Raw genomic sequence first — 19,887 nt, forward strand, 5'->3', positions numbered from 1 at the left:
AATCTAGTTTCATAGTATTGCCGTTTTTTTGAAGTATTTGCATTTATCCAGTAACTTTAGAAATACATGGCTAAAATGCCAATTACCGTTTGTGGAGCATATCTAAAAAATCTTTCAAGTGAACTTTATTAAACGTTAAACGCATACAGATTAAGTAGTCGAGTTGTGCCTGCAGCTATTGAGAGATACTTTGAATGTGATATATTTTTTTCTGTTATCACAGAAACAAATAAGCGAAAGGCAAAATTTGTTCTGAAACATGACTCCAGAAGCATTTAGGATAACTTCACAGAACTTCCAATTTATAAAGTTGCAAGACCTGACCCAATGCTATTTCCCCTATTATCTCATGACCGCATGTTAAGAAAACAAATTATGAATTATATATTACCACATTTGGGCGTTTGTGTCTTGCTCCATCTAATCCATATCCAATGTCTACATATTGATAGCTTCCTATTGTTCAATTTGGCAGGATTCTACATGACTGTTTCCTCATACATTTGTACGTACACCAATCTTAACTGCCTTGAAGTCCGCAAATTAATTTCTTTTCAACTATGGTTCATAATTACTATGTGAAATATCTTGATTACATCATAGAACAAAACAATAGCACAACGCGATATCTTTGGATATTGTTACCTGTAAAATGACGTGAGAGAATTGTCAAGTTTAGAGAAATCCGAACGTCACAGAATATATTATATAAATTATTTCTGTTGCTTATTTCATAATGTGAGTTCTTAATATATTGATACACATTTAGAGATCAGGGTCTTTCCCATACAATCCGTAAAAACGCCCAAAACGAATTCTCGTCAGGTGTTTTAAATGGAGGCCTAATCTCACCATAAACGAATTCTCCTTGATTTTGCTACTGTCAAATACCATCAAACTAGGGAAATGCCTTCAATTGCTAATAATATTCAAAAACGACTACAAAAAAAAGAAGGCAACAGGTAATGAAAAACCATATCAAAAACTCGCACATTATTACTTTATCTTATGTTTGACAGAGTAGACGCTGTCCCGTGACATCATTATTCTGTAAAGAAATACATAGTCCTTGTATGTATGGTACATTGTAGCTCCATATCCGATTTGGACTTAGCTTCAATGCATCAATAATGTCGTGTGTTCCCTCAATTAATGCATGGGTGGAAAGTTTGAACGATATACCACCTGGTACATTGTACACATGCATACATATCCTCACAGTGGTGTCAGTTGTGTTTCCTATTATTCTTAAGGGAAACTCTAGTGTATTCTAGTGTATTTGTCTTACCTGATAATTGACAAAAGTGATTAGATGTATTGTGTGCGTGGCTGATTCCTTGTTGAACATCTGGTGTACTGTTTTTATATCGAATGTCCACTTCATCTTTTGGGAATAATGTTTTCGTCAAATGTCACATGTGGGTGCTTAATGTTAATGTTCCATAAAAACAAAACAACATAAAAAGAATCTAATAATGGTTGTTTTGGCAAACGATTATAACAAACCCGAAAATCTTTACTAAGAAGCAAATGTTGGACACGTTAGTAGGATGTATGTCGACATTGCAAAAAAAACCACGCACTCTTAGTATGATGAAATATGCTTTTGTCAGGGCAAACCCATGCTATCGTAACTCAGAACTGATGCATTTATAACATTATCGCAAATCAAAGCATTCAAACTTTAGGTAATACTGGGATGTTAATGATGGGGACATGCATTTCAAATGGTAAATATTTTACAAATGTAGGATCTGTTCGTGTACATGTACATTCAGGGTACTGACACAAAATTGTGTCAGAGTGTCATATCATGTCAAAGTGTTTTCCTGATCGTCGTGGGCCGAAAATCAATATGATTTATGTGAAGGCGTTCAAATATCAAGGTAAGGATTAAGTTATTCAGAAAATGCATCACGTTACCCCTTTATTATTGGATCTGGAGGTTAAACAGAAACTTTTGTTTGTTCGTTAGCAAATCTTTACATATATTACAAACATTCGACATAAGTGTACGGATCACCGGATCACCTGGTTATTGCAATACGGTACGGTACGGTATGCAGTACGGTGGAGCATGTATAATGGTCCAATAATACATGTAAATTAACGAATAAACGTGTTTTTACATCGCAATCTTGAAAGAAATAAAAATGCACCATAATAGTGAACCTCGTTGTTCATTTGTAATATAAGATCGGACTGTGCAGGTCGTGGGTAGAATTTACGGACAGCTGGAAAACAATAACTGAAAGTCGAAATGTCAACAAAACCGTTATTAGAATTAAAATCGATAAACATAGGGCAAACTCTTAACACGAGTTAGATTTACACAAAGACCACTGGAAAGTACAAGAGGAATTATAACAGCTGTTCCTTTGACTTCATCGACGACTTCCATATTAAATCTAGTTCAACTCCTTATACAATGTACTACCACGTCCAAAAATGAGAACAGGGGTTGTCAAAACACAACCAGGCATACAAATGAGTTCAAGCAAAATCATTGACCTTATCGTACAAAGAACCCAGCAAGGTCATGATGGCGACCATTAAACTTACCCATGATATTCATCAAACAGCATACCTGGAATTCCTATGTGTAAGTTTGTCCATCAAGGGAAAATAAAGTATTCGACATGGCGATGTAACGACATTTTTCACTTGTAAATATTTTCATGTGTTTTCTGACGATCGACAAATGCCAGTATTATTTTTCAACAGACCAAGTCTTTCCAAAAACCTCCACAGCAAATGTATACAAGCTGTAGCCGCGGAACTAGTTTCCTGTTTTGAATGAGGGTACACGCATTTAATTTGTGCACAAACAAAAGGTTTCTACTTTAAACCTGCCAAGCTCACGGTCAGAAACTTCCTCCGAACTTACCGCGAAGGAGACTTGATACAGGGTTTGTAAATATGTAAAATGCCGATTTCATGTATTGGCCAGCAATGTCGATAAATTGATTGCAATACATATCTGGTATAAAGCATACCGTGAGTGATTATTATTTATCGTCTGTCACCCAAATGGCGACTCACAATGAAAAATACTTCCCAATTATATTATAAGTTAAATAAACAAAAAAGGGCAAATGCCCACAGCTTCAAAAACGAAAATAAAACATGCAGCTTCTTGTAAATTGAAGGCATATAGGCACCACGTGACAAATGGTAGCGCGCGCGCTAAAGAACAGACTAATACTGAGGTAGACACGAAAAGACTTTCATTACATTTTACTTGGTAGAATAGATATAATCGATATATTTTTGTATACTTTTATCAAAAATCAACTCATCTGGATTCAGATTGTAATTGACCTTCGTTGATTACTTTTCCTAACATTTTCTCATCCTTATATATTGCAACATCATACAGGCGCATACGTTGCTTTAGCCCGAGATTCCTCTGACCCTAACAACAGACTTAGACATTTTGACATATACACCAGACATCTATATGTCTAACAGTCTTAGTCTGGTGTTAGGGTCAGAGGAAGCTCGGGCTAATGTTGCTTAAATAGACAGAACGTGTTCCGCACTGTTGTGATCTTTGCATAAATCACCCATAATAATCAAACTTACGATATCTAACATCTAGTCAATTATCTTGCTTCAATGTGAAATATCGGTAAAACATATACCTGCACATAAGTTGGGAACGCTTATGGTAGTTTTAGCCATTAAAGGGAAATGGCATGTACCTATCCCCATCCTATGGACCGTATAAATGTGTACATGTTTTTTCACTTAAGACTGATCCTGATTCATAGTTTCTATTTTTATTCTGAATACATAATCTAAAGGAAGATTACTATTTTGGAAATGTTGATTTCCCCCAGATCCGTATTCATTCGTAAGTTTTCTATATTGACAAGTATGGTAATGGTCATGAAAGAGCGGAAATATGATTCTCGAAATAGATGTACATCAAGTGCTAACGTACATATATGTACGTTCGGCATTAAAGCTTAATATAGCGATGTGACAAAACTTTGAACAAAGAACAAATCTTTATTTATCTGGATTGTAGGAGTGGAAATAGTATCACTGGTGAGTCGTATTAATAATTCTCCAGATATTTTAATTTGTCTGGTGTACTGTAGTAGTCAGGAAAGTATTGAACTCGTTTTCTCCCAGAGTTCACAGCGTTCACGACCCTTACATAGACATTGATTTGACTCTTGTATCGTAAGGCACACTCTAATTTACATGCCAATTAACTAATTGGCTATTTATACTTTGTAAATTGAACCCAATACTGTAATGTAGATCTTAATGACCTCAATGACGTGTTTTCTGACTTTTATTCATTTTATCACGATACAATAAAATGATTGCTTTGTAGTCAAGCAAATCATGATGATGTATGTTTATTAATGTTCTGAAGTATTGGTATTAAAATTTGAAAAATCGTCATTTGCTCAGAATTGTCTTTTCCTGCGGGCAATCAACTTACCATAGCTGATCGAAAATTAAGTAAGATATGCATGGTTGGGTAAGACTGAATCGTATTACTCTTAATGAGATAATGAATAAGTTTGAAGTGTGTGATGTATTTTAAAGTAATAATACCCATGACATAAACGGGAAGAAAAGACAGGAAAACAGACTAGTAATGATATGTTATCAAAGCCCAAAACGTCACACATTGCCTTTCAATATTTCATGCTTAAACAATTAACCCAGCGGGACAGTTCAAAGATTATGTACCTACATCGGGTTACAGAAAGTGGGCAAGTTTTCATTTACCAAAACATTCATTGTTTTCGCGTTGTGCAAACGTTACGTGAGTTTGCGTTAAAATGGGCAATGCAACTATCCTGCGACTACAGTACTACCAAACTGCGTTTTATACCCGAACAACAAGCCGAATTGGCTATAATGCAGATTGTCAATAATTCACCTGATGTATGCTTTTCTACGTGGGTACGGAACCGCCCTTAGCAGAGATATTCTAGAGTGCTGGTTTAGCGAAATATAATCAATATCTTCATTAGAATAAAGCTGGCGCAAACGGAACTCTGTTTTAAAGATAGTCACTCAAGCGTTAAACGTAGGCTATGCTAAACTAGGTTTATCATATAAGCTCTATCGTATATATCGTGTTTTTTTGTATTTAATCATTTTGGTCCCCTCACAACCAGTGAAAAAACTCCGTTGTAAACGTGAATCGTTGCTTGGAATATTTTTGCGACATGACGAATTGAGAGGACATTTTTTTTATCAGTGATTGATAACTTCCTGTACAGCATGAACGTTTCAGGAGCCCGTTTCATCATATTTCTGGTTTGTTTAACAGGTAAGTAATATTTAACTACCTGTAAATATTATGCAGTATTTGATAAAATCCAATTGTTGAAATTCTTTTTTAAAATGTTTCTTTTGGTGATTATATTTTATCTAAGGAGGCAGAGCCCAACTCGGATCAGTACCCAAATCGGAACAGTACCCAAATCGGATCACTCTTTGCAAAAACTACTTATAAATCAATTAATGTGTCAACAGTTTAGTTAACAGGAATCTATCATTATAATACATAGTTATGCATCATTTTTTGTTAAGAGATGATCAACTGTTTAGTAAAGATAGCATCAGAAGATGTATTTCAAACTCAAATTATAGTTTTTTGTTGACGTTGTTGAAAAATGGTGCGTGCAAGGACTATGCATTTTTTTCGGGCTGTAGAAATAAATTCCACAGAACATCTTGAAATGTTAAAATACTGACAGAGAATGATTCTTTTGAAGCGCAAAATATTGAAAACCTCAAGCTGTGGTCCGTTTTGGGTACTAACATTGAAAAACCAAACGGAAACGCTAGATGGTGACATAAGAGTGTTGACCGACTGTTTAATTGCTTACATCTAAGATAATATCACTATGCTACACCTTTTGTCTCGGGTTCGAGACTTATGTGGGCAGTCGCCAGGTACTAGGTCGGTGATTTTGCACCTGTTACGTCCTTTATTGACTATAGCTGTTAAAAGGACGTAAAATAAAAACAAACAAACAACAATATATGTTATGCTGTAAGGTATTCTACAGGTATCAAGCATCTAGGGCGAAAAAAGTAGCACACTTTGATTTTAGTTTAACCATTTTATTTGAATAATTCAAAAGGAATTTGACACAAGTTATTACAACTTAAAACGTTCTTTTCCATTAATAATTACATTATGGCATCAATAATGCAACGGGCAGCATACTATACACAATAATATCTATACATAAACGTAACACTTCAATGTAAGAGAGACTTTTACCAGGACAGTGTACTCTTGGTAATTAAATCAGATTTGAGAAATGTTATTGATATTTTTTTAGAAGATTGTTCAAAATATTTTGGTAGCCCTCTGTTTTTTTTCAGTATTGGAGCGAGTATTCTGTGCTCGCAAAAACGAACTGAACGTGTCAAAAGGAGACCCGTTACCAATGCTGTTCTGGCCAATACAGACGTCAAAACACAACAAAACAATCACGACTGGGAAAATGTAAGTAGAGTTTTAATTGGTATCCTGGGGACATGAATGAATGCAAAATTACAGAATTCTTTGAGCTGTTACAAAACAAAGACTAAAAACATCAGTGGTCAGAATTTTCAAACAAATACATATGATCGATACAGATAATCGCTGGACGACTTGAATATCAAGTATAAGTAGACTCATTGTCTATGATATCACTTGTTCGGTATTAAAAATGTCTCTCATGACCTAATTCTCGGTTTAACAATTGTTATCATATTACTTAACAGATGACAATCAACTTGGCAATGAATGGATGTCCTAGCCACATCGATCTTAGGCAGAAAAACGATATTTTTGTATTGGTCAAGTTTATTGAAATTAATTTAGCTTGGCACACTTTAGCAAACATTCGAGAGATTTAGTATATCATTGAATAGATTTGTGCTTCTTATCTCCAAAACTTCAAGTGATGTTTTGGTTAAGGCCAGCTATCAATAGTGTCATTTAAACTCGGACAGTGTATTATTTATATTTTTTCTTATATTTTGTACATAAAATCATTTTGTTATTTGTTAGAATAATACATAAAAATATATTTAACCAAAATAATCACATACTACAAATACGATGCCCTTAAAACTTGCCTTGTTTCACTCCTGGAATTCCTTACACCGAACACGTTAACCTTGAAATTTCCCGGGAAGAAGACTCTGTATCACGTTGGTGTCAGGAAAAAATCCGATTTTACCGGAATCCGTTCCGGTTTCTAGTTTCGCCTTCTTTCGAATTCGTTTCCGCTTTTGTCATAGTCACACAAACGATAAAATCAGTGACGAAAAACAACAAACGCAAGAAATAATTGAAAGGAAACAGTGCTTTAATGCAAAACGTCCGAGTTTATATGCTTTTTCGAGATTACAAGGATTATCCTATATGTCCTTGCCTTCTGTTATTTTATTTTATTTTCTAGAACGTTTATATGAATATATACATTTTTCCATCTGCACTTGTGCCGGCACTCTATAATCTTACAAGACGCGCATTCAAAGACAATTTCTCATTTTTCATTTGATTTAACGTCACGTCGTCGTTTACTCTAGTACCATACCCATGCCAATCTTTCAAGCTTGTTATTTTAATATTTCAATATCACAGGCCTGTTATTAACGTTTAATATAGCGTATCAGGAGAAGCTACCTCGCCTAACCACACGTATTGCGTTCTAAAAGGTGGTATTGCATAAATTCACCCAAAGAAAGCGTCGTTGACCTGTTCGTCTCGGTCACAATATGAATGTAATACATACCTTTTCATACCGGTTTTAATATTGATGAGCATTTTTGCTGAGTATTCCGTTCGTCAATAGTGGCAACCCTTCCTGTTGCCGGCTCGTTTGGTGTAAAACCTTCAACTCAAAATAGACACTTCAACGTTGTCAACTGTAAAGATGTATCACAACTAGCAAACGTAAATGTGAAACCGTTTAGAATGTTACCCTTTATACTTGTGAAATCAACGGATAGCAGTTTTTAAAAATCACCTCTTTTCCACCAATCACATCACGAGAATGTCACAGGAGGTATGCAAATTTTAAAGTTTCTGGGTATAAAAATAAATAGTATGTATTCAAAGACATGGGTATGCGTACAAAAATATTTTGAGATCAACGAAGTCGATTTCTGGATTTCCAATATCACTTTTGCATTGGGGATGATATAAATTAGTGAGACACTAATCACTGTATTAGATTTGTTCTGATGAAATTAAAATATGACAGCAAACTACACGCATACAGAACTATCTGGTTGCTCAATATCGATATTTGTAAATTTTACACACAAAAAATCAAAATAAGACCAAAGCATGCTATTGCAATTCACACACGTACGACAGGGAATTATAATCAATCGTGCACTGTGTCAACCACAACTCGCTTTCTCGCATCGATCAAGAAAAATGTATTATAACATAGCATACCATCAACAAACATTTAAAATCAATCTTACTTCTCAGCAGGACAATAAAAAAATAAACGAAATAATTGCAAGCTTTCTGTTTGTGACATTGAATAATGTTAAGGCTACATGGTAAGCGATACGAAAGGGGAATGTTTCACAAAAATGCAATTGAATATGTTTTAAGTTGAAGAGGTTCTGATTGCATCTGCAGTTTTGAGAAGCTCACTGATGTGGTGTGGGTTCTGTATATTATAGTATTTACTTTACTCAGATGCCGTTCACATATAGCGAAGAAGTCACTTGTACTAAAAATCATGTATATTCACTTGTTAAATTTCCTTCCGTCATACAACATATTGATATTATGCTACATATATCTTAGGAATCAATAGGGGTATTTAATGTTTACACTAATAGACGCACAGTCTCCAAGGCTTTTAATGAATTCTATTTTGTTGACTCAACTGCTTGTTGATACACTTACATTCCTTTAATTAGCACAAGTATAAACAATGGCGGAAAGCTCCTATCAACATGACAGCGCAAATACAAAGGTTCACATCAAACGTAGCGTGCCGCTAATTGCGTAGATTATGTAAATATAACAAATTTCCACCTTTATGATCTTACCGAATATTCAACAAACATACCTGTTGTTTATGTTCTTGTTGATATTACACTGACTCCCAGATCGTTCAGAAAATGTACAGATTTCAAAAAGTATTTTTCAGATTATATTTGTTTCACTCGGACATGTCAAAAAGTGAAACACGGGTTACTAGTTCATAAAATCAACACAATGGCATTCTTCCACATCCATAGTAATATAATTGACGAACTTTTGTTTGGGTAAAACGGTTTTAAGAATATGTCTCGGTGTAAAAGTTTAATATGTTTTTACATATAATATGGTATTCATTTCATCAGCAACGTTTTAATAGATTTTTAAAGACGTTTTTTTTTCTTTTTAAGTTTCCTACGTTATGTTTAAAGATGAGTATATCCACCTCTATAACACGCATTAACAGTCAGACTATTGTTTTACAGGTTAGCCATATTGCACGATGTAGAGTTGGTATCGGGTCCCACAACGAACGCAGGCATACTCGACGCTCTCAGTTTCAATGGGATGCCAACTTCGTATGTTAAAATCCAAAACATCAACGGTATCCTGAATGGTGACAACGCATTGAATTGGATGTTCTATGTGTATATCTCTTATAGCATTCAAACCGCCTCACTTCTGGAATACCACAATGGCGGGACGGTGGCTGGTTTTACTCTAGGTATCAGCAATCAAAAGCTAACTGCTTCCTTTTACGATCAACTTGGCTTGTCCTACAATATCCAAAGTACTTTCTCCATACCTGTATCAATATGGACTTTTGTAGGTGTGAACTTCAATAAATTATGGAGCAATGATCAATTTGATCTTTTTATGATCGATGCAGCTGGGTCTTTAATTTCTGAAACCACTGGTCTGGGAGCTGCATCCAGTGTTTTGATTCAAGCTTTAGGTTCGGTGGTAATAGGTTCGAACCATTTGGGTAATCAAAACTTTGAAGGAAAAATAGCATGCATCCAGTTTTCAAATAAGTCGCAAATCCATGGTCCACAGAAAAATGCGCCCGATGTGTGTGATCCGAATTTGTGGACAGATCCAGAATATGGTTGGTATATTATGTATTTCATTAGGGCAAACATTTTTATTATTAATCTAGATAACATTTCAATGATAATTCAATATTACAATAGGCCAGGAGATTCATATTTCTGGACGTTTTTACCCACAACATATATTGCCGAATCAAATGAGAAAGATAGTACATATGTCAGTATAGCATATATTGATGCTGTACGAAAAGTGTTTTGAATGAGTTTGTGTCTGTTTGGCAAATCAAATTATGTTCATTATTGTTTTCAGATAGATAAAAATTATCCAGACATTTTTTTAATATATGCGTCAGGATAAAAAAGGCTTTACATTAGATTTGTCTGAATAGATTATAATGTTTACTGTTGTTTCCATGGTTTGCTTTTATTTGAAGAAAAAAACCGGATTTTCTCTTTGGAGTTAGTGTTTCACTTTTACAAAAAAAAAAAAATGTTGGCAATACCTAACCCTAATACACATCTAGTGCAGCAATTCCATGTAATAATGAATAACCCCATATTGAGTAGTAAAGTTTACTTTTATTCTTCAATCTTTATTTATTATGCGTTTTGTGCAAACTGAGCATCCACGTCAGTATCTTTTTTCAAAGTGACTCAACGCGTCAACATATTATCGCAAAGTGACAAAACACGTCAACGTTTTTCTACAGTCACAACACGTCAACGTATTTCTACACAGTGACAAAACACGTCAACGTATTTCTACACAGTGACACAACACGTCAACGTATTTCTACACAGTGACACAACACGTCAATGTATTTCGACACAGTGACACAACACGTCAACGTATTTCTACACAGTGACACAACACGTCAACGTATTTCTACAGTCACAACACGTCAACGTATTTCTACAGTCATAACACGTCAACGTATTTCTACAGGCATAACACGTCAACGTATTTCTACAGTCACAACACGTCAACGTATTTCTACACAGTGACACAACACGTTAACGTATTTCTACAGTAACAACACGTCAACGTATTTCTACAGTAAGAACACGTCAACGTATTTCTACAGTCACAACACGTCAACGTATTTCTACAGTCACAACACGTCAACGCATTTCTACACAGTGACACAACACGTCTTCGTATTTCTACACAGTGACACAACACGTCAACGTATTACTACACAGTGACACAACACGTCAACGAATTTTTCTACAGTGAAACAACACGACACAACTCGTTAACATATAAATTGATTAAGGATGTTATACGTATCATTTCACAAAATGAAATTTGACAAAAAGTTATTTAAGATCCAGATTATACATCCATGCATTCCTTCATGACTAATCCTTGGTATTGCTTTGAATGTTACAATTTATTTATCTCCGACATTAGTACAGCTCAATATCTGGCCGAAATACCAGTGTAAGCAATTTTGAATATGTTTTCCGTGGTTGCTATGGAACTGACCACCTTTAACAATCGATTATGGAAAGGTTACATTTGTACAGCGTCTGGCCCCATATGTATTCTTACTGACTCTAGCCGTTTACATGGTTGATGTAACACACTACATCGTCCTTGAATACAATTAGACTGGAACTATTAATGGCAAATTGTCAGCAATATATTATCTAAACGCCTAGCAGAGCATGAGCAAATTGTCAAAGGAAACAGCCGGTTTAAGAACTTATTTACAATCGATCGCGTATCGTGCTAATCTGGATTAATTTTAACACGACCAAACCTGTTACTCAATTTCTTTCTGATTTTAAAATAGCCATAGGCAATCTTACAGGAATGGCAGGGCTGGTCATCAGAGCAATTCTGAAAAATATCAAATCGTGTAGATTAAAAGTTGATTTATAACTGTTTGTTCATTTACAAATACTAAACATAATATACCATTATGTGGTCAAATTAGAATAGATGTAATCCTGATTAAACACTGATGGTAGGTATACGGTTTGTACGTACCATTTTTGTGAGATGTACTGTCAGACGTTATGTTTGTTTATAACTCAGTTGCTGATCGATATTTCAAAATATTTCCAGCCAAAAAACATGTAATTCCAAATAATTATATTCGCATTTCACTTAAGACATATCGTGGTGTGACTAAATTACAACGCTGTTAGAACGTCAATAACTGGTGTTGGTACGACGTGTAATACTGTACAAGACGTCGCCGAGATGTTGTAGGAGGGTTGAGGACGTCGCAACCAAATACAATGGTGTACCGACGTAAATGCAACGTTATGTGTCCATTGGGTAATATGTGGTGATAGTTGTTTAGGTGTGGTCGGTGTCTTCTGTTGATAATGAACGTTATATGTCCATTGGGTAATATGTGGTGGTTAATGAAGGTGTTATGGTGTATGGAGCTGTGGTCGGTGTCTTCTGTTGATAATGAACGTTATGTGTCCATTGGGTAATATGTGGTGGTAAATGTAGGTGTTACATGTATGGTGTGTGGAGCTGTGGTCGGTATCCTCTGTTGATAACGAACGTTATGTGTCCATAGGGTAATATGTGGTGGTAAATGTAGGTGTTACGGTGTATGGAGCTGTGGCCAATATCCTCTGTTGATAATGAACGTCATGTGTCCATTGGGTAATATGTCGTGGTAAATGTAGGTGTTATGGTGTACGAAAATGTTGTCGGTATCCTCTGTTGATAATGAACATCATGTGTCCATTGGGTAATACGTGGTGATAAATGTAGATGTTACGGTGTGTGGAGCTGTGGTCGGTGTATTCTGTTGATAATGAAAGTTATGTGTCCATTGCGTAATATGTGGTGGTAAATGTAGGTGTTACGGTGTGTGGAGCTTTGGTCAGCGTCCTCTGTTGATAATGAAGGTTATGTGTCCATTGGGTAATATGTGGCGGTAAATGTAGGTGTTATGGTGTGTGGAGCTGTGGTCGGTGTCTTCTGTTGATAATGAACGTTATGTGTCCATTGGGTAATACGTGGTGATAAATGTAGGTATTATGATGTATGGAGCTGTGGTCGATGTCTTCTGTTGATAATGAACGTTATGTGTCCATTGGGTAATATGTGGTGGTAAACGTAGGTGTTATGGTGTGTGGAGCTGTGGTCGGTGTCTTCTGTTGATAATGAACGTTATGTGTCCATTGGAAAATATTCGGTGGTAAATGTAGGTGTTACGGTGTATGGAGCTGTGGTCAGCGTCCTTTGTTGATAATGAACGTTATGTGTCCATTGGGTGGTATGTGGTGGTCAATGTAGGTGTTATTGTGTATGGAGCTGTGGTCGGTGTCCTCTGTTGATAATGAACGTTATATGTCCATTGGGTAATACGTGGTGATAAATGTAGGTATTATGATGTATGGAGCTGTGGTCGATGTCTTCTGTTGATAATGAAAGTTATGTGTCCATTGGGTAATATGTGGTGGTTAACGTAGGTGTTATGGTGTGTGGAGCTGTGGTCGATGTCTTTTGTTGATAATGAACGTTATGTGTCCATTGGGTAATATTCGGTGGTAAATGTAGGTGTTACGGTGTATGGAGCTGTGGTCAGCGTCCTTTGTTGATAATGAACGTTATGTGTCCATTGGGTGGTATGTGGTGGTCAATGTAGGTGTTATTGTGTATGGAGCTGTGGTCGGTGTCCTCTGTTGAAAATGAACGTTATATGTCCATTGGGTAATATGTGGTGGTAAATGTAGGTGTTACGGTGTATGGAGCTGTGGTCGGTGTCTTCTGTTGATAATGACATTATGTGTCCATTGGGTAATATTCGGTGGTTAATGTAGGCGTTATGCTGTGTGGAGCTGTGGTCGGTGTCTTCTGTTGATAATGAAGCGTTATGTGTCCATTGAGTAATATGTGGTGGTAAATGTAGGTGTTATGGTGTATGGAGCTGTGGTCGGTGTCCTCTGTTGATAATGAACGTTATGTGTCCATTGAGTAATATGTGGTGGTAAAAGTAGGTGTTTCGGTGTATGGAGCTGTGGTCGGTGTCCTCTGTTGATAATGAACGTTATGTGTCCATTGAGTAATATGTGGTGGTAAAAGGAGGAGTTTCGGTGTATGGAGCTGTGGTCGGTGTCCTCTGTTGAAAATGAACGTTATATGTCCATTGGGTAATATGTGGTGGTAAAAGTAGGTGTTACGGTGTATAGAGCTGTGGTCAATAGCCTCTGTTGATAATGAAAGTTATGTGTCCATTGTGTAATATGTGGTGGTAAATGTAGGTGTTATGGTGTGTGGAGCTGTGGTCGATCTCTTTTGTTGATAATGAACGTTATGTGTCCATTGGGTAATATGTGGTGGTAAAAGTAGGTGTTACGGTGTATAGAGCTGTGGTCAATATCCTCTGTTGATAATGAAAGTTATGTGTCCATTGAGTAATATGTGGTGGTAAATGTAGGTGTTATGGTGTATGGAGCTGTGGTCGGTGTCCTCTGTTGATAATGAACGTTATGTGTCCATTGGGTAATATGTGGTGGTAAATGTAGGTGTTATGGTGTGTGGAGCTGTGGTCGATGTCTTCTGGTGATAATGAACGTTATATGTCTATTGGGAAATATGTGGTGGTAAATGTAGGTGTTATTGTGTGTGGAGCTGTGGTCGGTGTCTTCTGTTGATAATGAACGTTATAAATGTAGGTGTTATGGTGTATGGAGCTGTGGTTAGTGTTTTCTGTTGATAATGAACGTTATGTGTCCATTGGGTAATATGTCGTGGTAAATGTAGGTGTTATGATGTATGAAAATGTGGTCGGTATCCTCTGTTGATAACGAACGTCATGTGTCCATTGGGTAATATGTGGTGGTAAATGTAGGTGTTATGATGTGTGGAGCTGTGGTTGGTGTCTTCTGTTGATAATGAACGTTATGTGTCCATTGGGTAATATGTCGTGGTAAATGTAGGTGTTATAATGTATGAAAATGTGGTCGGTATCCTCTGTTGATAACGAACGTCATGTGTCCATTGGGTAATATGTGGTGGTAAATGTAGGTGTTATGATTTGTGGAGCTGTGGTCGGTGTCTTCTGTTGATAATGAACGTTATGTGTCCATTGGGTAATATGTCGTGGTAAATGTAGGTGTTGTGATGTATGAAAATGTGGTCGGTATCCTCTGTTGATAACGAACGTTATGTGTTCATTGGGTAATATGTGCTGGTAAATGTAGGTGTTATGGTGTGTGGAGCTGTGGTCGGTGTCCTCTGTTGATAATGAACATTATGTGTCCATAGAGTAATATGTCATAGTAAATGTAGGTGTTATGTTGTGTGGAGCATTGGTCGGTGTCTTCTGTTCATAATAAGATTGGTCCTGTACTATTGGGGGTGTCACACCTTCATCCAACCTGGTGTCTGTTTTAAGGCTTTTTTTGTAGATAAATATACAATTCACCTCTGATGATTTCGGTAGAAAATTCAGTTCTATTCTGGTTGTTTAACATTTTATCTTGAGGGAAAGACGTCAAAGAGTCTTTTGTAAAAAAGTAAAATTGCAACATCATGATAAATTAATATCGTCAAGGCATATATCTGCAGAAACGTTGCGATAACGATTTAAGTATCAAATTGCAGCTGTATGAATAAAATCGATATCTTATAATGTGACATCGAAATACAATTTCACTATGTGCTCGTTTTGCCCAATTTTTGCCTTGTTTAAAAAATCTGTGTTATGATAAAAAATGATGTACTGGAGCAATGCTATGAAATAATGAATGTATTTATAGTCTTATATTTAAAAATATTATGCTTTTATGACTAACCTAATCTTTCACTTCTCCGATTCACTGGAAAGTGTCAAGTTCAATCAGAAACACTTTTATTCCAGTAATAAAAAAACACGGGGAAATAAAGGTAAAGGTAATCCGTAAGAGGTAATTAAGAATCCAGCCTTTTTTTTTTTAAAATATTTGTAGTCAGTGATTCATCCTTGACGTAGATTGCAAACTAATACATTTACAACTAATACGTGTGATTATATCTTCATAAAGATCAGTTAGCAGAATTTCATTCATGGGATCTTATCCGGTAGTGCAGGCTTATTTCAAATGTTTGTTACCTATTCGTTGAAGAAATGTAACGTATTTGTTTTCTTTGAAATGTATTATTTACATACAAAAACAGGGGAGTTAACCGAGGATGCCATAATTACGACATTAACACCACCAACGACAACATCAACTACAACTATATCGTCAACAACCGTACCAACTACAACAACCACTCCATCACAATCAACAACGCTGCCAACAACATCCGCAGCAGCAGCAGCAACAACAACAACGGAAATGTTAACAGCGACAGCCGCGCCAACAACAACCGAAATGTCAACAACGACAGCACAAGTCATCACCATGCCAACGTCTACTACTAGCTATTCAAATAACACTGCATTAGGTATGTACAACTTCCTCGGTAATATATATTTTTAAATGGGCTTTTTAGTCTAATAACATCCTTAAGATCTTTTATATACTGAAAATATCGATCTACTAACGAAAGTGAACGTAGTTGATAATGACATGGCCTAAACCCAACCCTAAATCCAGTGTGGTCAGTTTTATCTTTTGGGAAAGCCGGTAATAAATATAGCTACGACCGAAATAGCGCAACACACGTTTGCCGCTTTGAATTTACACAATACATCGCAAGCAAGAATTATAAGTATCATAATATTTAAATCTAATGAGATGTTTCTGTTTCCAATAAGATTGGAATAAGAAGAAACATGAATAATACAGTATGCACGCAACAGTGAACCGCATGGACAATTTTAAACCATCCACAGTCCGATATCAGTGGGTTACACTTGTTTGTAATGGTGATTGGGATGCTTTTTGGAAGATGTTATTATTCCGAATAAATGCCGGTATTTGTATTCTAAAGACATGAGGTGATTAAAGTTGAAATTTACATTCTCTGCTCGGCTGGAAAGACACATTCTTCAAGAAAATGTCGTCTCTGGTCAATATCTCGACATGTATTATTCATAAGAAGTATCAAGCTATATCTTATTACAAAGAATTTTGTAACTAGATTCATCCCAGATATTATATTACTATATTGTATATCTAAGACGTACATTCCGTTTAAGGATACTTGTCCCATTGCAAGGAATTAACGCTGGATAACTCCACTGTCCACAAACACCCTACCCTTAATTTCATTTCGGATATGTCTGTAACACGACTGGTCCAGAGAGCTTCGGTTTAAACATAAGTCATTTAGTAAGAGCGACAGTCAGAGGCGTGTAGCTGCATTTACGCTTTGGTCGCAGTTACATCCGCTTGATTAAAAAAAAAACGTGTTGCATCTCCTTGTATCCCTACTAAGGGTCTGCCCTGGATCCGATCCTAAATAAATCTACTCCGAACAAGGGCTAGCTACACTCCTGACAGTAAAACGAGATCGAAACTTCGAATCCCTGTCTTGCTTCGTTGCAATTTGACATTAAAAACTTTGTTGTTGAACTTTGCTTTTGTTATTTAATTTCGATTGTTTTTCAATAATCAAATGATGAAAATATCATATTAGTGACGTCTGACTTAATATCCTGGTGTAGTCATAACTGAACTTATCATGATGTCTAATTTGAAATGTAGTTGTACGACAAAGATAGCATGTGCACTATTATGTGATAGTTTATTTTTCATTTCAGTGTGTAACGGCAATGATACAGCTGTTTGTCACTGCTATACTGCCTTCACAACAGACGAACTAATCACGAAGCTATACGAGTTGAGAAAGCATCTCCTGGTGGATAGAAAAACAACATCAGGTAACACTGGTTTGTCCTATATCTGGGTAAATGTACATTTTTTTTCTCTCTACTAGTTCTAGTTGTGTAGCTGCGACATCAAATTACATAGTGAGTCGTAGCTTTAATATAGCTTCAATATTTAGACCTTTCATCACGAACTCCTGAGTGCATACCCTCCTAGAACATCGTACCGCCACCTGATACCACCTGATGCTTACATGTCTGTGCAGACTGACCATCCTTTATAGGTTTATTAGTTATTAGTTAGCGCTACATGACTTGAAAGTGTCCATGACTAATCTAGATGTTTTATCTTGCAATGGACCAGGACAAGGGAAACAACTCCGGCCAATTTCAACAAATGATGCATTTACATGGATATCGTTTTGCTAACGAACAAATATTATGATACTTTTTTTTAATTTGTCAATAGTCCACATTTTTCTTAAATGTCAGCTACATGGTCATGTATTTTGATGATTTATTGGAGCTACCGATGTCAACATTGGCACGCCACGAATATACAAACTCAAATGTATATAGATCGACGAGCCAAACAGATACATTGCATACCGCAAAACAGTCGAAGAAGACATAACAAGAATATATTAGAAATGTTTCAGGCCTTGTGATGTAGTCTGGTTTATCATAAAATTAAACCTTGTCTAAATGAACATATTCTATGCAAATACATCACTTGACAGTAATTACGTGTTTTTACCTGCGAAGGCTCCTCGATTGAAACCATATGAACGATATTTTCTATCGGATGTTTGACAGATATCTGGGTATTTTTGTCACGCGTCTTTAATTGCATCTCATGTTGTATCGATTTATTGTTTATACCCATTATGCTTCATGAAGGTTGTATGATATAGCAAACACAACCCTGTGTACAAAACTGATTTTGCGAGAAGAGGTGGGAAGCTCTATCAAAGGTACTAGCCTCGTCTGTCAATACACCAAACTATACACAAGCTGGCTAACTACGTGTAACTGGCGCCATCCACGAGAGATTTAACGTGTCGTCCCGGGGACAGCACAGTGTCCGACCAACTGAAATTCGCCCATTTTTTATGTTTCACGAAGTCTACACACAATTATGCTGCCTGATTAATTGTATATGACACAACAAATTAAAGAAAAACATATTTTCCTGTCGATCTAGACTGCTCCCGGCGTGACGTTATGTACGGTTATGACAAAATCGCATGTTTTCTGGAACGGGTTCATTTTACTAGGGGGACGAAGTTAGCAACCTTGTTTATGGTATGGGTGCATTGATAACCGTGGCTAGTACCTGTGGTTCTATTTTCGTATTTGCAAATGAGAGGTTTGTGTGTCAAAATTATATTGAAGGTTTTTCAAAACAGTAAATTTCTTCGTTTCGTTGCAGCTGCCATACGTTTACGGACAAGTGCTTCGGATGACCGTAGAAGTGCTATTGCCATTGGAGGGTTCGGAGTAGGGATACTGGTCTTACTGACCCTGGGTATCGTATCACCCGACATCATCGACCTCGTCTCATATATGCACATATCATCTCAAGCAAAAACTGTGTAATATGCTGTAAATTGAGGAGTTACTATTTCCAGAGTAGCAATATTCCCATTAACAATACATTGTAACACATTGTATGGATGATGACAATGATAATGATGATGATGGCTATGAGGAACGGATAGTTTGAACGTTTATGATCAGGATGCTGATGAGATAATGATGATGATGATTGTGAGGATGATGATGATAGTGGTGATGATAATGACAACAACAATCAGGATGATATGGATGATGATGATGATGATGAGGATGACTGTGAGATAATGATGAGGAAGATGATAATGGTGATGATGATGATGACGACAACAATCAGGATGATGTTGATGATGCTGCTGCTGCTGCTGCTGCTGCTGATGATGATGATGATGATTGTGAAGATGATGATGATGATGGTGATGAGGAAAATGATAATGGTGATGATGATGATTAAGACAACATTCAGGTTGATGATGATGATGAGGAGGAGGAGGAGGAGGAGGAGGAGGAGGAGGAGGAGGAGGAGTGAATTAAG

General features: G+C 36.4%; 2 protein-coding genes across 2 annotated transcripts; both read left to right on the top strand.

Annotated features, from left to right (window-relative positions):
- The first annotated feature begins 5,090 nt into the window (after nucleotides 1–5,090).
- LOC110449217 lies at nucleotides 5,091–10,359 on the top strand. Its single transcript, XM_021495921.1, has 4 exons — nucleotides 5,091–5,302; nucleotides 6,370–6,493; nucleotides 9,475–10,097; nucleotides 10,352–10,359. The coding sequence occupies exons 1-4, from the start codon at nucleotides 5,254–5,256 to the stop codon at nucleotides 10,357–10,359; spliced, it is 804 nt and encodes a 267-aa protein (XP_021351596.1). The 5' UTR covers nucleotides 5,091–5,253.
- A 1,862-nt stretch (nucleotides 10,360–12,221) lies between these two features.
- Nucleotides 12,222–19,591, top strand: LOC110449219 (integumentary mucin C.1-like). Its single transcript, XM_021495923.1, has 4 exons — nucleotides 12,222–12,304; nucleotides 16,178–16,450; nucleotides 17,712–17,831; nucleotides 19,210–19,591. Exons 1-4 carry the CDS (start codon nucleotides 12,292–12,294, stop codon nucleotides 19,374–19,376), a joined length of 573 nt encoding a protein of 190 aa, XP_021351598.1. The 5' UTR covers nucleotides 12,222–12,291; the 3' UTR covers nucleotides 19,377–19,591.
- The last annotated feature ends 296 nt before the right edge of the window (nucleotides 19,592–19,887 follow it).

The sequence above is a fragment of the Mizuhopecten yessoensis genome, unplaced genomic scaffold (genome assembly GCF_002113885.1).
Source record: "Mizuhopecten yessoensis strain PY_sf001 unplaced genomic scaffold, ASM211388v2 scaffold4535, whole genome shotgun sequence".
Taxonomy (NCBI): domain Eukaryota; kingdom Metazoa; phylum Mollusca; class Bivalvia; order Pectinida; family Pectinidae; genus Mizuhopecten; species Mizuhopecten yessoensis.

Coding starts and splice junctions, on each gene's coding strand:
- LOC110449217 (XM_021495921.1), top strand. CDS start 5,254: ATGAACGTTTCAGGAGCCCGTTTCATCATATTTCTGGTTTGTTTAACA. Junction 5,303..6,369: donor ATTTCTGGTTTGTTTAACAG/GTAAGTAATATT, acceptor GTTTTTTTTCAG/TATTGGAGCGAGTATTCTGT. Junction 6,494..9,474: donor ACAATCACGACTGGGAAAAT/GTAAGTAGAGTT, acceptor ATTGTTTTACAG/GTTAGCCATATTGCACGATG.
- LOC110449219 (XM_021495923.1), top strand. Junction 16,451..17,711: donor TTCAAATAACACTGCATTAG/GTATGTACAACT, acceptor TTTTCATTTCAG/TGTGTAACGGCAATGATACA. Junction 17,832..19,209: donor GGATAGAAAAACAACATCAG/GTAACACTGGTT, acceptor GTTTCGTTGCAG/CTGCCATACGTTTACGGACA.